At 47.8% G+C, this 13,523-nt stretch overlaps 1 protein-coding gene across 5 annotated transcripts in view; it reads left to right on the top strand.

Moving 5' to 3' along the window:
* LOC310848190 (cadherin-19-like) overlaps positions 1-13,523 on the top strand; it is a 69,763-nt gene that overhangs the window by 28,876 nt on the left and 27,364 nt on the right. For all 5 annotated transcript variants that reach the window (XM_083746933.1, XM_083746936.1, XM_083746935.1 and 2 more), the window contains 3 exons: positions 1,571-1,672; positions 2,652-2,810; positions 12,841-13,025. In XM_083746933.1, the coding sequence (XP_083603059.1) occupies positions 1,571-1,672; positions 2,652-2,810; positions 12,841-13,025 (446 nt within the window). The remainder of the gene's footprint in view (positions 1-1,570; positions 1,673-2,651; positions 2,811-12,840; positions 13,026-13,523) is intronic.

Raw genomic sequence — 13,523 nt, 5'->3', positions numbered from 1 at the left:
AAGGATATAAAAAGCTATCAGAATCCTGTTGTGTGTCTTGCCTGCATTGCTTGTTTTGAGTTTATTTCTTTTAAGCCGCACCACAGGCATTAAATTAAGGACTGATGCAGTGCTCCTGGTTTGGTGGGGTTTTTTGTGTGTGGTTTTTTTAATATGGAGGCCTTTATTATCTCTTAAACCTGTAGCCAGTGAAAAATTAAGAGAGCATCTCGCATATGTACACATGTGTGCGGAAAACAAAGTGTAAAACAGGAATGGGGGAACTGTGGCTGTCAATATGTTGCTGGACTTCAGCTCCCTTCAACAACAGCCAGCATAGTCAAAGGCCAGGATTGATGGGAGTTGTAGCTGAGCAACATCTAGAGCGCCACAGGCCCCATACTCCTGTTTTAAAAGTATGGCCAATTAAAAACAACTGCACTGGTTGCCAGTTCATTTCTGGACTGAATTTAAGGTGCTCAAATTAGTGTTTAAAGCCCTAAATGACTCAGGCCCTGAATAGCTGAAGACCACGTCATTTCCTACAGACCCCTTGGTGTTCAGATCAGCATAGGCAGGCTTCCTCAAACTCGGCCTTCCTGATGTTTTGAGTCTATAATTCCCATCATCCCTGACCACTGGTCTTGCTAGGTAGGGCTTATGGGAGTTGTAGGCCAAAAATATCTGGAGGGCTGAGTTTGAGGAAGCCTGGCATAGGGAGTACTCTTGGCTGCCCAACCACCCTCAGAATTTCGGGGGGTGGCCCTGGGGAGGGCATTTCCTGTGGCAGCCCCTATAATGTGGAACTCCCTTCCCAAACAGGTGCATCTTCATTATATAGCTTGTGGTGGATGTGTCTCTTTAGACTGGGTTTTGAGATGTATATTTTGAGAGGGTCTTGAAGCTGCTGAGCCCTGGCTGAGGCAAGGCTCAGCCAGGAAAGCCCAAGATCCATCAGATCCAAACTCTAATCCAACCAGATCATGGGTCTGGATTACATTGTTATTTACCTTACTTAAATTCCACAGAAATGCATAGGATTGTGCTGTCGGTTGAGTTTTATTTCCATTTTGTCTAACGGCCATAGTAGAAATCTAAAAATGAAATACATAAAATGGTTAGTTTACACATTGTTACCATGGGTAAAATGTAATCCAAAAGTAGCTGTCCTTGCAGTGATATGGGAAGCATTCACAGTGAAATTCAGTAAAAAGGAGGACAAGATTTAGATTCTGCTAGGCTTTGCAATCTCATAAAAAATGAGACAGGTAGCTTTTCAGATGAATATTTCCAAAAGCTGGTGTCTCTGTAAAGAGATCCACTATACTTTGGTAAATAAAGGGTCACACACAAAAGAGGATTTCATCTACACTTTAAAGGAATATGGTATTTATTTATATATTGAATAAAGCATGTAAACTAACCCTAACCCTCACTTTCCCTAACAGGATCTTGAAAAGAAAGTATCTTTATGTTGCCTATATGTCTATATACATATAGAAACATTAACAAACATTGAGTAACTTTTCTACATGGCTAGCTATAGTAATGCTCCCATAAGAACTGTGCTTTTCACTTAACACTTCCACAGGTACTTCGGTGATTCAGGTTACAGCTACAGCTCCAACAGATGCCCGTCTGCTTTACAGTATCCCTTCCGAACAACCCTATTTTTCTGTGGAGCCAACAACAGGTATTGCTGGTTATGGATATAAGACTCTTGAGTATCAGTAATGCACAACATGAGTGTGAAAAACCTGTATAACCAATAATTTCCCTTTGATGTTGTATCTGTATTATAATTAAATTAAAAGAACTGGGTTGAATCCAGATTTCATCTAAGATTAAATGCACATAATGGAGCTGCAGGAAGATGCTGCCTTTTCCCCATGGTGGCCCCCGCTCCCATGCTCCATTGATGAAAATAAAGGTGGGAAGAAGAATGATTCTTCTTCTTCTTCTTCGTACTGGGACTTTGTGTGTTTGTTTACAGGGCCCATAGTAGCAGCCCACCCAGTGATCCCAGCTGTAACAAGTTGTGGTCGTTTTCAACCCACATCAACTTCCATATATGAATTGCTCTTCAAAATGTACCCAGTTGTGTGTGGTGCACAGCTTCTAAATCAACAGACACTGACCCAGATTGCTTTGACTACACTTCTCACCAGCTGCAGGAAGAGAGTGGCTGTCTTTCCCAAACAGGCAACTGGGCTCTTAGAACAGGGAAGGGGAACTTGTGGTCCTCCAGATGTTATTGGATTCCAGGTCCCATCAACACAAGTCTATGTGTTCGGGGATGATGGGAGTTGTAGTTCAATAATCTCTGGGGTGTGTGTGTGTGTCACAAGTTCCTTAGCCTTACCTTACAGGTCACAGTACTAATTCAGAAGTACCTTCAGATTTCAAAACAGCTGGGGCCATCAGAATACTGTCCTGTAGGCTTCCTTTTCTTTTTGTCCATACAAAGGCAGGGCCAGAGGCTATCCAATCATGGAAACCCTCTGTGCATGTAAAGTGTCCTTCCTAGACTGGGGCAATGGTATGATAAAATATTCTCATGTGTTGGTGTGAGAAAAATAGTTTGAACTTTAAGACTCCAGTGCTGTACATGCTTGCCAGGCTGCAGGTCTCATTGATATCTAACTATGCTGTAAATATTGTATATTTTTCAGGGGTAGTAAGAACAGCTTACCCAATGGATAGAGAAACACAGGATCAGTGCTTTGTTGTCATTCAAGCCAGAGTTGGTGAAGCAGGTGTCCCTACAGCTACCACAACTGTAACTATCAACCTCTCTGATGTTAATGACAATCCTCCTCGATTTCAGCAGAGTGAGTAAAATGTTTCCTGGTTCATTTTTTAAAAAAATGTTGGGAGCAAATTCAGACCAACTAATTCTGATAAATAAAACATACGTTATACGTGAAATACTTTTGTACAAAACTTAAAAATTAATGCTTTTATATTGCATATGTTCCTTGATTAAATGCCATTGTCTCTTTATAACCCATTCAAAGAAACATTGCATTGATAGTATAATTAATGCCAATGGAAGGTAAACCCAGTGTGTCCAGACTCCATAAGCCATTTCGTTGGAACGTTTATAATTTAGATAAAGGAACTTTGAGAAATGTACTTCTGTGAATTCTTAACTGAGGCATCTAGAACTCTACTACTGCTACAAATTCAGTCGTTTCTCACTGCTTTAAATTTGTACTGTCAATTTTGTCTTGGTGACATAAATGTAGTCACTATGTTTAAATAGCTATAAAAAATAAAAGCATTGAGCAACCTGTAAAGAAAACACAGTCGGAAAAATGCAACTGTTTCTTCTTTTAGCTGCATGTCCATCACCAATGCAAGCAGCTTCTTCATTTGAACAAACAGTTCTCCCAATAGTCACCCTGTGAAAATGTTTAGAGTGTACATGGAGAATCCTGAAAAAATATTTTTCTTCCCTGTTGCTTTAGTGCCATGTACCTCTCCACTATGTCTTCCCCTTCCTTGAATGAACCTAACCAAACAGGGATCGCCTAATACAGTGTTTTTCAACCACTGTTCCGCAGCACACTAGTGTGCTGCGAGATGTTGCCTGGTGTGCTGTGGGAAAAATTGAAAAATTCGAAAGATTTTTTTTTTTAAATGTCAAATTTTCGCCCACTAGGTGGGCGCCGGACTGTGTCCACCCTATTTTCCATCCATCCTGGGTGGGGATCAGATCAGATGGGATCGGATGAGAGCGGACAGGCGGTCCGCTCTCATCCGATTCCCCATAGAGAGCAGCGGGGCTCTGACATCTCTGACACATAGTGCGGAGACGGAGCTGTCATCCGCCGGCTCAGTGGGGATCAGCGGATCGAACGGTCCGCAACCTTTTTGTTTGCCATTAAAGAAAAAAATATTAAACATTTTCTAATGGTGGTGTGCCTCGTGATTTTTTTCATGAAGCAAGTGTGCCTTTGCCCAAAAAGGTTGAAAAACACTGGCCTAATACATCTGATTATGTAAAAATACCACAGAGCCACTTAGATTTTACTGCATCACAAAGGCAATTCAGAATAAGGTCCAGGAGCATCACTTTTATCTTGAATGGGTGTTAGAGAGAGAACCATGCTACAATTTTTTTTTTTCCCATATTGGTATTTCCCATTGCTGAAAGAGGGAGCATCTCTTTTTGGAGAAGGTAAAACTCACACAAAACATGTTCCCTGCCATTTTGTCTCAGCCTTATCACTTTCTATACAGATATTTAAAATAGAAAGAAACTCTTCCTTTGAACACCTAATACAATTTCCACCTCTCTTGGGGATAGCAGCCTATATTTTTGTAATACTGTTGTTATACCGACAAGGATAAAATGAGGTTTTGCTAAGGACAAAAATCCTCTGAGGACCAACTAATTAAGTGATAAATATAAACTGAGTAACTTGGGACCAACACATCTCAGTGCAATCTAGCAGGCAAGGCATAGTACACCTTGGATTTTTAATAACAGAAAATCTGTAATTTATGGTCGTGGTTTTCACTACTTGGATTCTCTAAAAGCTTATCAGGTGTTCCTCAGTTAAAAAAAGCAGTCATGGCAAATGTGTTTGCGTGCTGAGGTCCCCAAGACACCCCAAACCCAATAACTCAAACTTCACACATTATTTTTGTTTAAGGTTTTTGGCATAATTTTGGCCACAACTTTATTATCAATACAAATTGTGAGTGGTTGCTTAGGCATTGGTTAGACTATCTGTCCTCCCCGCCTTGGGGACAGCCCTGACTCCGTAGTCAGTGCGGAAGAGCAAGATCAGGGTCAACTGGAGCTGCGAAACAGACCCTCAGCTAATCCCCGCATGCTCCTTGGAACTTACACGGCCCGCACCCTGCACCAAGGGTTTGGACGAAGGGGATGGTAAGTTCCAGAATTCCTTTAACGGAATACCCGTGCAGCATTGGAGGGGCAGGCCCAGCCTATCCATACCCCTCCACCAACCAATTTTAACCAATGCCTAACCGCCAACCTTACAAGTTGTGACGATTTGCTACGCAGTAGGCAAAACCCAATTGGCACACACTAATCAGCCAAGAGGTAAATTCCTACTGGGCCCCCGCACCAAGGCGAACGACCCCATGACAGGCATAGCAAGGTCAAGCGAAGTCCAACAAGGGAGGGCGGGCGGGAGATCCGATGTCCACAGCAAAAGAGAAAGAGAAAGCTGTGGACCTTGCTTAAATAGCCACTGACCCCACCCCTAAGTTTGCAACATCAACTTTCCCCAGATAACCAGATCCTCCCATCTAAACAAGCCCTGGCTTTAACTTGCCTAGCAATCATGGGGTGCCTTGTATAGCCCCATCCGCAACCCGTGCTCTCCTTTTAGTGAGAACACGCTTTGCGTGCTGAGGTCCCCAAGACACCCCAAACCCAATAACTCAAACTTCACACATTATTTTTGTTTAAGGTTTTTGGCATAATTTTGGCCACAACTTTATTATCAATACAAATTGTGAGTGGTTGCTTAGGCATTGGTTAGACTATCTGTCCTCCCCGCCTTGGGGACAGCCCTGACTCCGTAGTCAGTGCGGAAGAGCAAGATCAGGGTCAACTGGAGCTGCGAAACAGACCCTCAGCTAATCCCCGCATGCTCCTTGGAACTTACACGGCCCGCACCCTGCACCAAGGGTTTGGACGAAGGGGATGGTAAGTTCCAGAATTCCTTTAACGGAATACCCGTGCAGCATTGGAGGGGCAGGCCCAGCCTATCCATACCCCTCCACCAACCAATTTTAACCAATGCCTAACCGCCACCCGAGCCCTTTACGCTCGCCGCCAACCACTCACAGACTAAACCACACCCTCAACTTGGACACCACTGCATCCAACCAGACATCATTCCCCAACGGGGAAAGATGCACCCCATCATCCCTGAATAATTCAGAGGCCTTGAACGAAATCAGAGGGTGAGGAATCACAAATCCGCCCAAACCAACCACCAATTTGCTTGCCGCGGAATTAATCCGCTTCCTAACTCTTTCGGTGGCCGCCGGGCAAGGGCTACCCCTCCAAATGCGGCGTTTCAGCAGCTGCGACCAAATTAGTGTGGTTGAAGGCACCAAGGCCGCCAAATCCCTCAAGTCCAGTAATATGGCAGCACGCAGCCCAAAGCAGGAAGAGGAAACCATATCATTCTCCCCCAGCTGCACCACTATCGCTGTAGGGGGGCCAGCGTGGAGGACCCGTCTGTGCATGAGAGGCAATAATTCTCTCCACTGCATCCCTCGTCTGGAAATCCAGGACACCTGCACGTGCTGCGGAAGGCCCAAGCCAGCTCCCAGACCAGATTGACGAGCTCTGACAGCGGCCCAGTGCACAATGCTGTGTCCCACTATCCAAATACGGATAGCGGCCAGACCTAGGGTTAAAACACAAAAATGTCAGTACACACACCACCATTATTTCCTCACATATACTTTGAATGCATCCGATCTCCAACGACCCAGGTCCTTTATCCTCCTTGCAGACAAACCCCAATGGGCAGCTGTCGTTGCGGCACCAATACGGAAGGAGTGAGGAGCAAATTCCGATGCTTTGCGGCCGCAGGCCACTACCACCTTGCGCATCACCTTAGTGAACTGATGCCGGACTAAAGGGTGCCCATTTTCATGAATAAACAAAGGCCCCTCGCCTGCCGGCCGCAAGGACAAGTATCTCTTAAGATCCTTTACGGGGCAAGGACCCTTCTCTCCCGTTGCCGAGAGCCGAATGACGGCTCCCCTACCCACCTGGTCGGTCTTCGAATTCCTGATATGCACCCTCAGGTCCGACTGTGACATGCTCACGTCCTGCAACAGCAAACCCCTGGAACCTCCATCCCGTTTTTGCTCCAGGACCACCTCGCCTACCCTCAGTGCCCCAAAGAATGCCAAGGAAAAGGCTGCTGAAAATAGACGGGCCTCAAACTTGGACCAACAGATGCTCCGCAGTTTACTGCGCATCTGTATCAGCAACTCAAAAGTGATGGGACTTCTGGGAACAGTCCTCGATGGGGTGAGCCGTCCCCATCCCTCCAATGCCCGGCGCACCACAAACTTCCTACATGGGTCCTTGTCAAAAGTGGCCCTGCTAAAGAAAGAAATTGCTGCCGAGTGAAGTCGCAGGGTCCTAGCCGCCCGGCGCATCTGGAACAAATGTGCCAGATACTTAAGCACCTGGGCAGTAGAATGAGGGGTGATGACCGCCCCCGCCGATTGGCCATTAAAGGACAGAAAATCAGCCCAGGCCTTCTTATAGGACCTTAGCGTGGAAGGGGCGACTGATGCTGCTACTCCCTGTGAAACTAAGTGTTGCCAAGGTTCCAGAGATGATCCGGGAAAATCTCCGGACGGTCTCGAGCCTCTGGCGCCAATGACCTGAATCGTTCCATCTGAAAACGGGACAGAGCATCAGCAATCTCGTTAGAAATACCCGGAACGAAGCGAGCAGAAAATACAATATTAAAACGCAGACAGTGCAAAACAAACACCCGAAGCAAGGCCGAAACCCTAGACGACCGGGATGACTGCTTAGCTAAAACAGTCACTACTGCCTGGTTATCGGACCAAAAACAAACCCGATGGTCCTTAAAATGCTCGACCCACAAGTGTACCGCAACAACTATGGGGAAAAACTCAAGAAATGTCAGGTCTCGAGTTATCGCTTCCCCACACCAAGCCTGGGGCCAAGGTTCAGCACACCACCTGCCGTCCCAAAACAAACCAAACCCCAGTGACCCTGCCGCGTCCGAATGCACTTGAAAATCATTGTGGAGGTTCAAAGTGTCCTGCCACAGTGATACGCCATTAAATTCTTCCAGGAATTCCAGCCACACACGGAGGTCGGCTTGCACTTGGGCGGACAAACGAACCCTATGATGCGGTGCCTGCAGCCCCGAGGTAAGTTTGGCCAGGCGAGAGCAGAACGGGCGCCCCGGCGCCACCACCCTGCAAGCAAAGTTTAAATGACCTAGCAACGACTGAAGCTGTCGCAAGGTAACCTTCCTCAATGGGAGCAGTTCTTCAATGACCTTCCTTAAAGCAACTAACTTATCTGGCGGCAAACTAGAGGTTTGGGCCACGGTATCCAACAAGATACCCAAATAGGTAAGTTGCGTAGTGGGACCCTCAGTTTTCTCTGCCGCTAATGGAACCCCCAGGTCTTCAGCCAGGGACGCAAAGGCACGCAGCAGAACCACGCAATTCCCCGTGTCCCTCGCGGAGGCCAGTAAAAAGTCATCCAAATAATGCGTAACCCCGCCCAAACCGGTTCTGTCGCGCAAGGCCCATTCCAGGAATGAGCTGAAACACTCAAAAGCCGCACAAGCTACCGAGCAGCCCATGGGCATAGCCTTATCAAAATAGAATCCCCCGTCAAACTGAAAACCCAGCAGCCAGAAATCCTCAGGATGAATTGGCAACAAACGAAAAGCCGACTCAATGTCGCACTTGGCCAATAGGGCACCAGGCCCAAACTTCCTTATCATCTTGATCGCATGATCAAGAGAGGCATACTTCACCGAACAGAGCTCCGGGGGAATTACGTCGTTAACCGACGTACCATTAGGATGAGAGAGGTTATGAATTAGGCGAAACTCCCCCGGGGCCTTCTTGGGAACTATTCCCAAGGGTGAAATGTGCAAATTAGGAAAGGGGGGGGGTGGCGAAAGGACCAGCCATACGACGTAAAGCCAGCTCCTTTTCAATTTTCTTACGCGCCACACCAGGCATGTCCTTAACGGATTTCTGGTTCCTAGGATTCTGGGCTACAGGGGCCACGACCACTGGGATCCTAAATCCCAGCGAAAAACCATTACTCAAATACGACGCTGACTCTCTGTCTGGGTAAGATTCCAGTAACGCCAGTAACGGCTGTAGCCGAACCGGAGTATAGGCCAAAGAAAAGATATCACTTTCCTGCTCCGGGAACAGGAGGCTGGGCAGGGACCTTGGGGGGCTGCTGGGAGCCCCCTCCCCTGCGAAAGGGCCGCCTGGCCGCGGAGCAAGCAGAAGCCGAGTGGCTCCCAGAGCATTTGTCACAAAGGTGTGCGAATTTACAGGCTTGACGTTGGCAAATGCCCTTATTAAAGTCCCAGCAGAACCACTTGCGCCCAACTTTTTGGGTGGCAGGCTTGAATTTTTGCAACTCAGAAGCCTTCTTCTCAATACGTGGTGCCACATAAGTGGTCCACACATCCAAGTCCTTCCTGTCCCAGCGGGCCGTCGGTATCTTGGCCGCCCTACGCCTAAAGTTCTGGTCATATGATAATGCAGCAGTCTCGCCAGCCATCGTAAAAGCTGAACGGACAATAGACAGATAAACCCAGAGGTGCAGAGACCTCTTGGGATACGCTGCAGAAATCACACCAGCAAAAACCTGGAAACTATCCATCCAACGTTCAAAAGTCCTGTCAGCCTTTGCTACAATTGTCCGTCTTTTGGGAACGGAAAGGCCCTTGTCCAGCGGCTCCCGACCATCAAGCGGAGGAGCCAAGCTGAAAATATCCACGTAGCGGCCATCCAGAATCCTAGACCGCAATTTGGAAGACAAGTGGGCACCAGGAATAATATCCCTAGCAGAATTGGTGGAGACTCTTACGTCAGGCACCAGGACCCCTTCTCGACACTCCTGTACGGCGCCATACCTGGCCCTATGAGAATTTGCCCTACGCTCCCAAACCCACTTTGGCAGCCCCGACGACTCCCCGTAGCCCCAGTAAAGCTTAAGGGGGGCCCCCTCATCACTGCTAGAGCTGATGGAGGAAGTACCTGAAGTGGAGGACGATGTGTCCCTCCGTCTCTTCTTAGAGTGCCTCCTGGAGCCCCTTTTTCGGCGACGATGCCCACCGGAAGAGGACCTTGGAGGAAGAGGAAGACTGTCTTCAATCGAAGAATCTGACGCTTCACCCTGTTGCACTGCACCTGGGGCTGACTGAACAGAGACAACTTGTGAATGAACTGGATTAGAATGCCCCAGCGCTGGGGGCCGTACAGGTGAGCCCCGTACAGCGCGGCCCCGGGTCGATGCGCTTCTTCTGGCGCCGACCCTGGCACGACCACGGCCCCTAGGCACTGCATCCTGCGATACAGGCAGCACCGAAGGTTGGACCTGCGGAGCATCAGGTAAGCCAACTCCGGCTAACAGTGGCTCCCCTTCTTCACTAGATGATGATGCAGGAGAGGAAACATCCACCGGGGGAGGCGGGAATGCTGATGACGTTGACGGGGTCGAGCAACGGTGTAGCAGGCCATCCATCTCCGCCTCTACCCTTGCCAGTGTCACCGGGTCGCCAGACAAACTTGAAACCATAGCCTGGATGCGTTTCAAGGACTGACCAGGCTGCGGAGATCGCAAGGCCTGGGATGGGCCTTTTATAGGCCGCTTCGAGGAGCGGGCTGGAACAGGCCTTCCTGCTGCCTTCTTAGGAGCCATTCCTACTACTGGTGAGAAAAGAAAAGAAAATAAAATTAAGTAGAGAGAAAAAAAAAAAAAAAACCAACTAAGTTCTTTAAGACGCTAGAATCTGCAAGAAAATGAAGCAGAATGAATTAAATAGTTAATTAAAACTAAGACCTAGACTATAAAATGATGCACCAGTAGACAGGAGGCAACCACTTGCTTACAGATTATGCAACAGATCGGTAACCCAGGAGCAGCTGGGAAGAGCACCAGCCACCAAATCAGAAGCTGTCCAATACGGAAACAAACCACAACCTTGTGCTCTTTACCAGCACACACACCTACACTAGCCGTCCAGGCTGCGTGCAATTGAAGAAATTAATTGCCTGCAAACATATCAACTGCCACAAGAGGTCGCAGTAGTACCAATTATACTCAGCCTAGGATAAAGCAACCACCAGGCCCTGCAATTACTAGGCCTGAACGCTAGAGGCCGCCACGTGGCCGAGAGGAATCAAAATGGCGCTCCCGCCTAATGAGGCTGCAAAATGGAGGCCTCACAGCTCTCCGCTCAAATCAATGCACCTCTGGGGACAACCAGCGGCACCCAGCCCCCCAGCAACACCAGGCCGGCCTCCCAGGGCCTGCTACAGGGCAAGGTAAGCCACCCCTAGCCAGGCAGCCAGCCGCAGGGAAGCAAAGGCCCTGAATAGCGTTTTCGCGGGGGGGGGAGGGGGGGAGGAAAAAAGGCCCGAAAACACAGGCCGCGGCACGTCGCGGCGCGAGCGCGCCCACCCCCCCACAAAGCGCGCACCCCCGGCTCTCACGGGGAATCGGGGCCCCGCTTGCCTTCGGAGGCCGATGCAGGCCTCTCCGGAGCCTCCGGAGGCCCAGGGAGCGCCAAATCGCAGGGAGGCCCCCGGCACCTGCAGGCCCAGGCGGCGGCGGGGGGGGGGGGGGGATCGCGCGAAAGCCGCCCAGGAGGCCTACTCCGGCACCAACAGAAGCCTGTGGGGAAGGGAGAAGCAAGGACAAACTGAGAAGAAATGTTCCCTTGACTGGGGATCGACCCTGCAAGAGGGCAGGGGAATTGAGGGAAGCCCTCCCCACACGGCCCCTGGGCCCAGGCCGAGCACCCCCCCCGACTAAATTAAAGGGAATCAAAACAAACAGGAAAATTAAATAAAGTGGGGAAGGATCTTTCAGCAACAAATTAAAGAAAGAGGAGAAAATGGAGGAAGAAAAACAAAGGGAAAAGGTATACGACCCAAACTTCTGCTGTAGTCACTCAGAGATCCGATGAGATCCGATGTCCACAGCAAAAGAGAAAGAGAAAGCTGTGGACCTTGCTTAAATAGCCACTGACCCCACCCCTAAGTTTGCAACATCAACTTTCCCCAGATAACCAGATCCTCCCATCTAAACAAGCCCTGGCTTTAACTTGCCTAGCAATCATGGGGTGCCTTGTATAGCCCCATCCGCAACCCGTGCTCTCCTTTTAGTGAGAACACGCTTTCCCTAAAAGACAGACAGCCTGCAATTTTCTCTCCTCTCCTACAATGCTGCAAACACTTTTCTCATATGCAGGGTGGTGCCGAGTATAATTTTGGGTGCACTTTCAGTTCAAGTAGAGCCATGGTGAGGTCCAGCAGTCCTGATCAGTACAGTGAATTGTGTGCCCATGTAATGACATTTCCTTCAAACCTTCTCCACAGGTTCCTCAAAAGACAAAGTGATCTGGAATGAGCCTCAGAAGGTGGAATGTTTGAAACCCCCATTGCTTTAGGGGAAAACTTTCATTTTAGTGGGTACTAGGTTGCTACTGTACAAGGAAAAACATGCTAGACATGAGCATCATAAAGTGACCTAATGACCTCTCCCAGTGTTTTCCTGTAGAGTTTACACTGAACACATCATTAGAGGATGTAGAATTCATGGCTTTCAATACGAAACAACCTACAACTGCTTAGGGACAGTTTCTGGATGCTTAGCTAATGAAATATATTGAGGTATTGTGTTGAAAAGCATCATACATATTTCCAGTCTCCCTTAAAAATGAAGTCAGTCTTGGATGTTTCAGTCACAATTAGTTGTATTTTTCATCTCCCCTCTTTGAAATTGGTGGTTGGACAATTGATATCTCATTGTTCAATTGAGTTTTTGTATTGCATACAAGCAAGCAAGCAAGCAAGTGAACTTATAAACAACTGGAATGTTGAATTGGCTCATGAATGTTGAATCTCATGAATGGATGATCCAAGTCAAGGCTGCCAAGCTTAACAAAAGAAAATGAGCTTATGACATAAGCTCCCCCACCCCCAAGCCATACATCTTGTGTAACTGGGCAATTTTCAGAATAAAAAGTGGTCTACATTTAGTTGTTATGTCGACGATCAAGATTGTGTTGGCAACTTTCTCTGATATTTGGTTGTTTCTTTAAGAGCGTTATGAAATGTATGCATCTGAGGCAGCACCTGTGGGCACCATCCTAGGCAAAATCAAGGCAGATGACAGTGACCTGGGAGAGAATGCTGCCATGGACTATGTAATAGAAGGAGACACTCCTCACATTGTTCGCATCGTTACTAACAATGAGACTCAAGAAGGAACTGTCATATTAAACAAGGTGAGACGTCAGCTATTACTTGACAAAGAAATATCACAGAAATCATTGAAACAGACAAGATTAAGTATGTTTGCTTGTTATAGCCTTGTGTTGTTGGTCATGATAAAATATCACTGCAATATAAAGGGCTGTTTTGAAGAAGAAAATCTTCTCTCAGACGTATGCCAAACTCCGGCATGATCCAGGATAGATCGGCTATATGCAGAAAAGTATGGCCCTAGACCCACACAAATTCATGAGACCAAACATGGGACAATGGCATTTTAATTAATACAACACCTTGCAGGAACAACAAACCAAATTAACCACATTCAGAAACTGTGATCAGCTGAGAATTTTGTCTATGGTAGGGAAGCATCCCTCCAGACTCCTGGGCACATGATACAGCTGCAGGTTGTGGATCCCCAGCAAAGGATGAGGAGGAAACAATGCCTTTTTTTCTGGGTGAGCCTTGAGTATGAGCTCCCCATGTGTACCCAGGCCCTGTTGCCCAGTGTC

This window comes from Podarcis gaigeae (genome assembly GCF_964106915.1).
Source record: "Podarcis gaigeae genome assembly, chromosome: 7".
NCBI classification, from domain to species: Eukaryota; Metazoa; Chordata; class Lepidosauria; order Squamata; family Lacertidae; genus Podarcis; species Podarcis gaigeae.
Note: the sequence above shows the minus strand (reverse complement) of the source record. Positions and strands in the feature narration are given on the sequence as shown.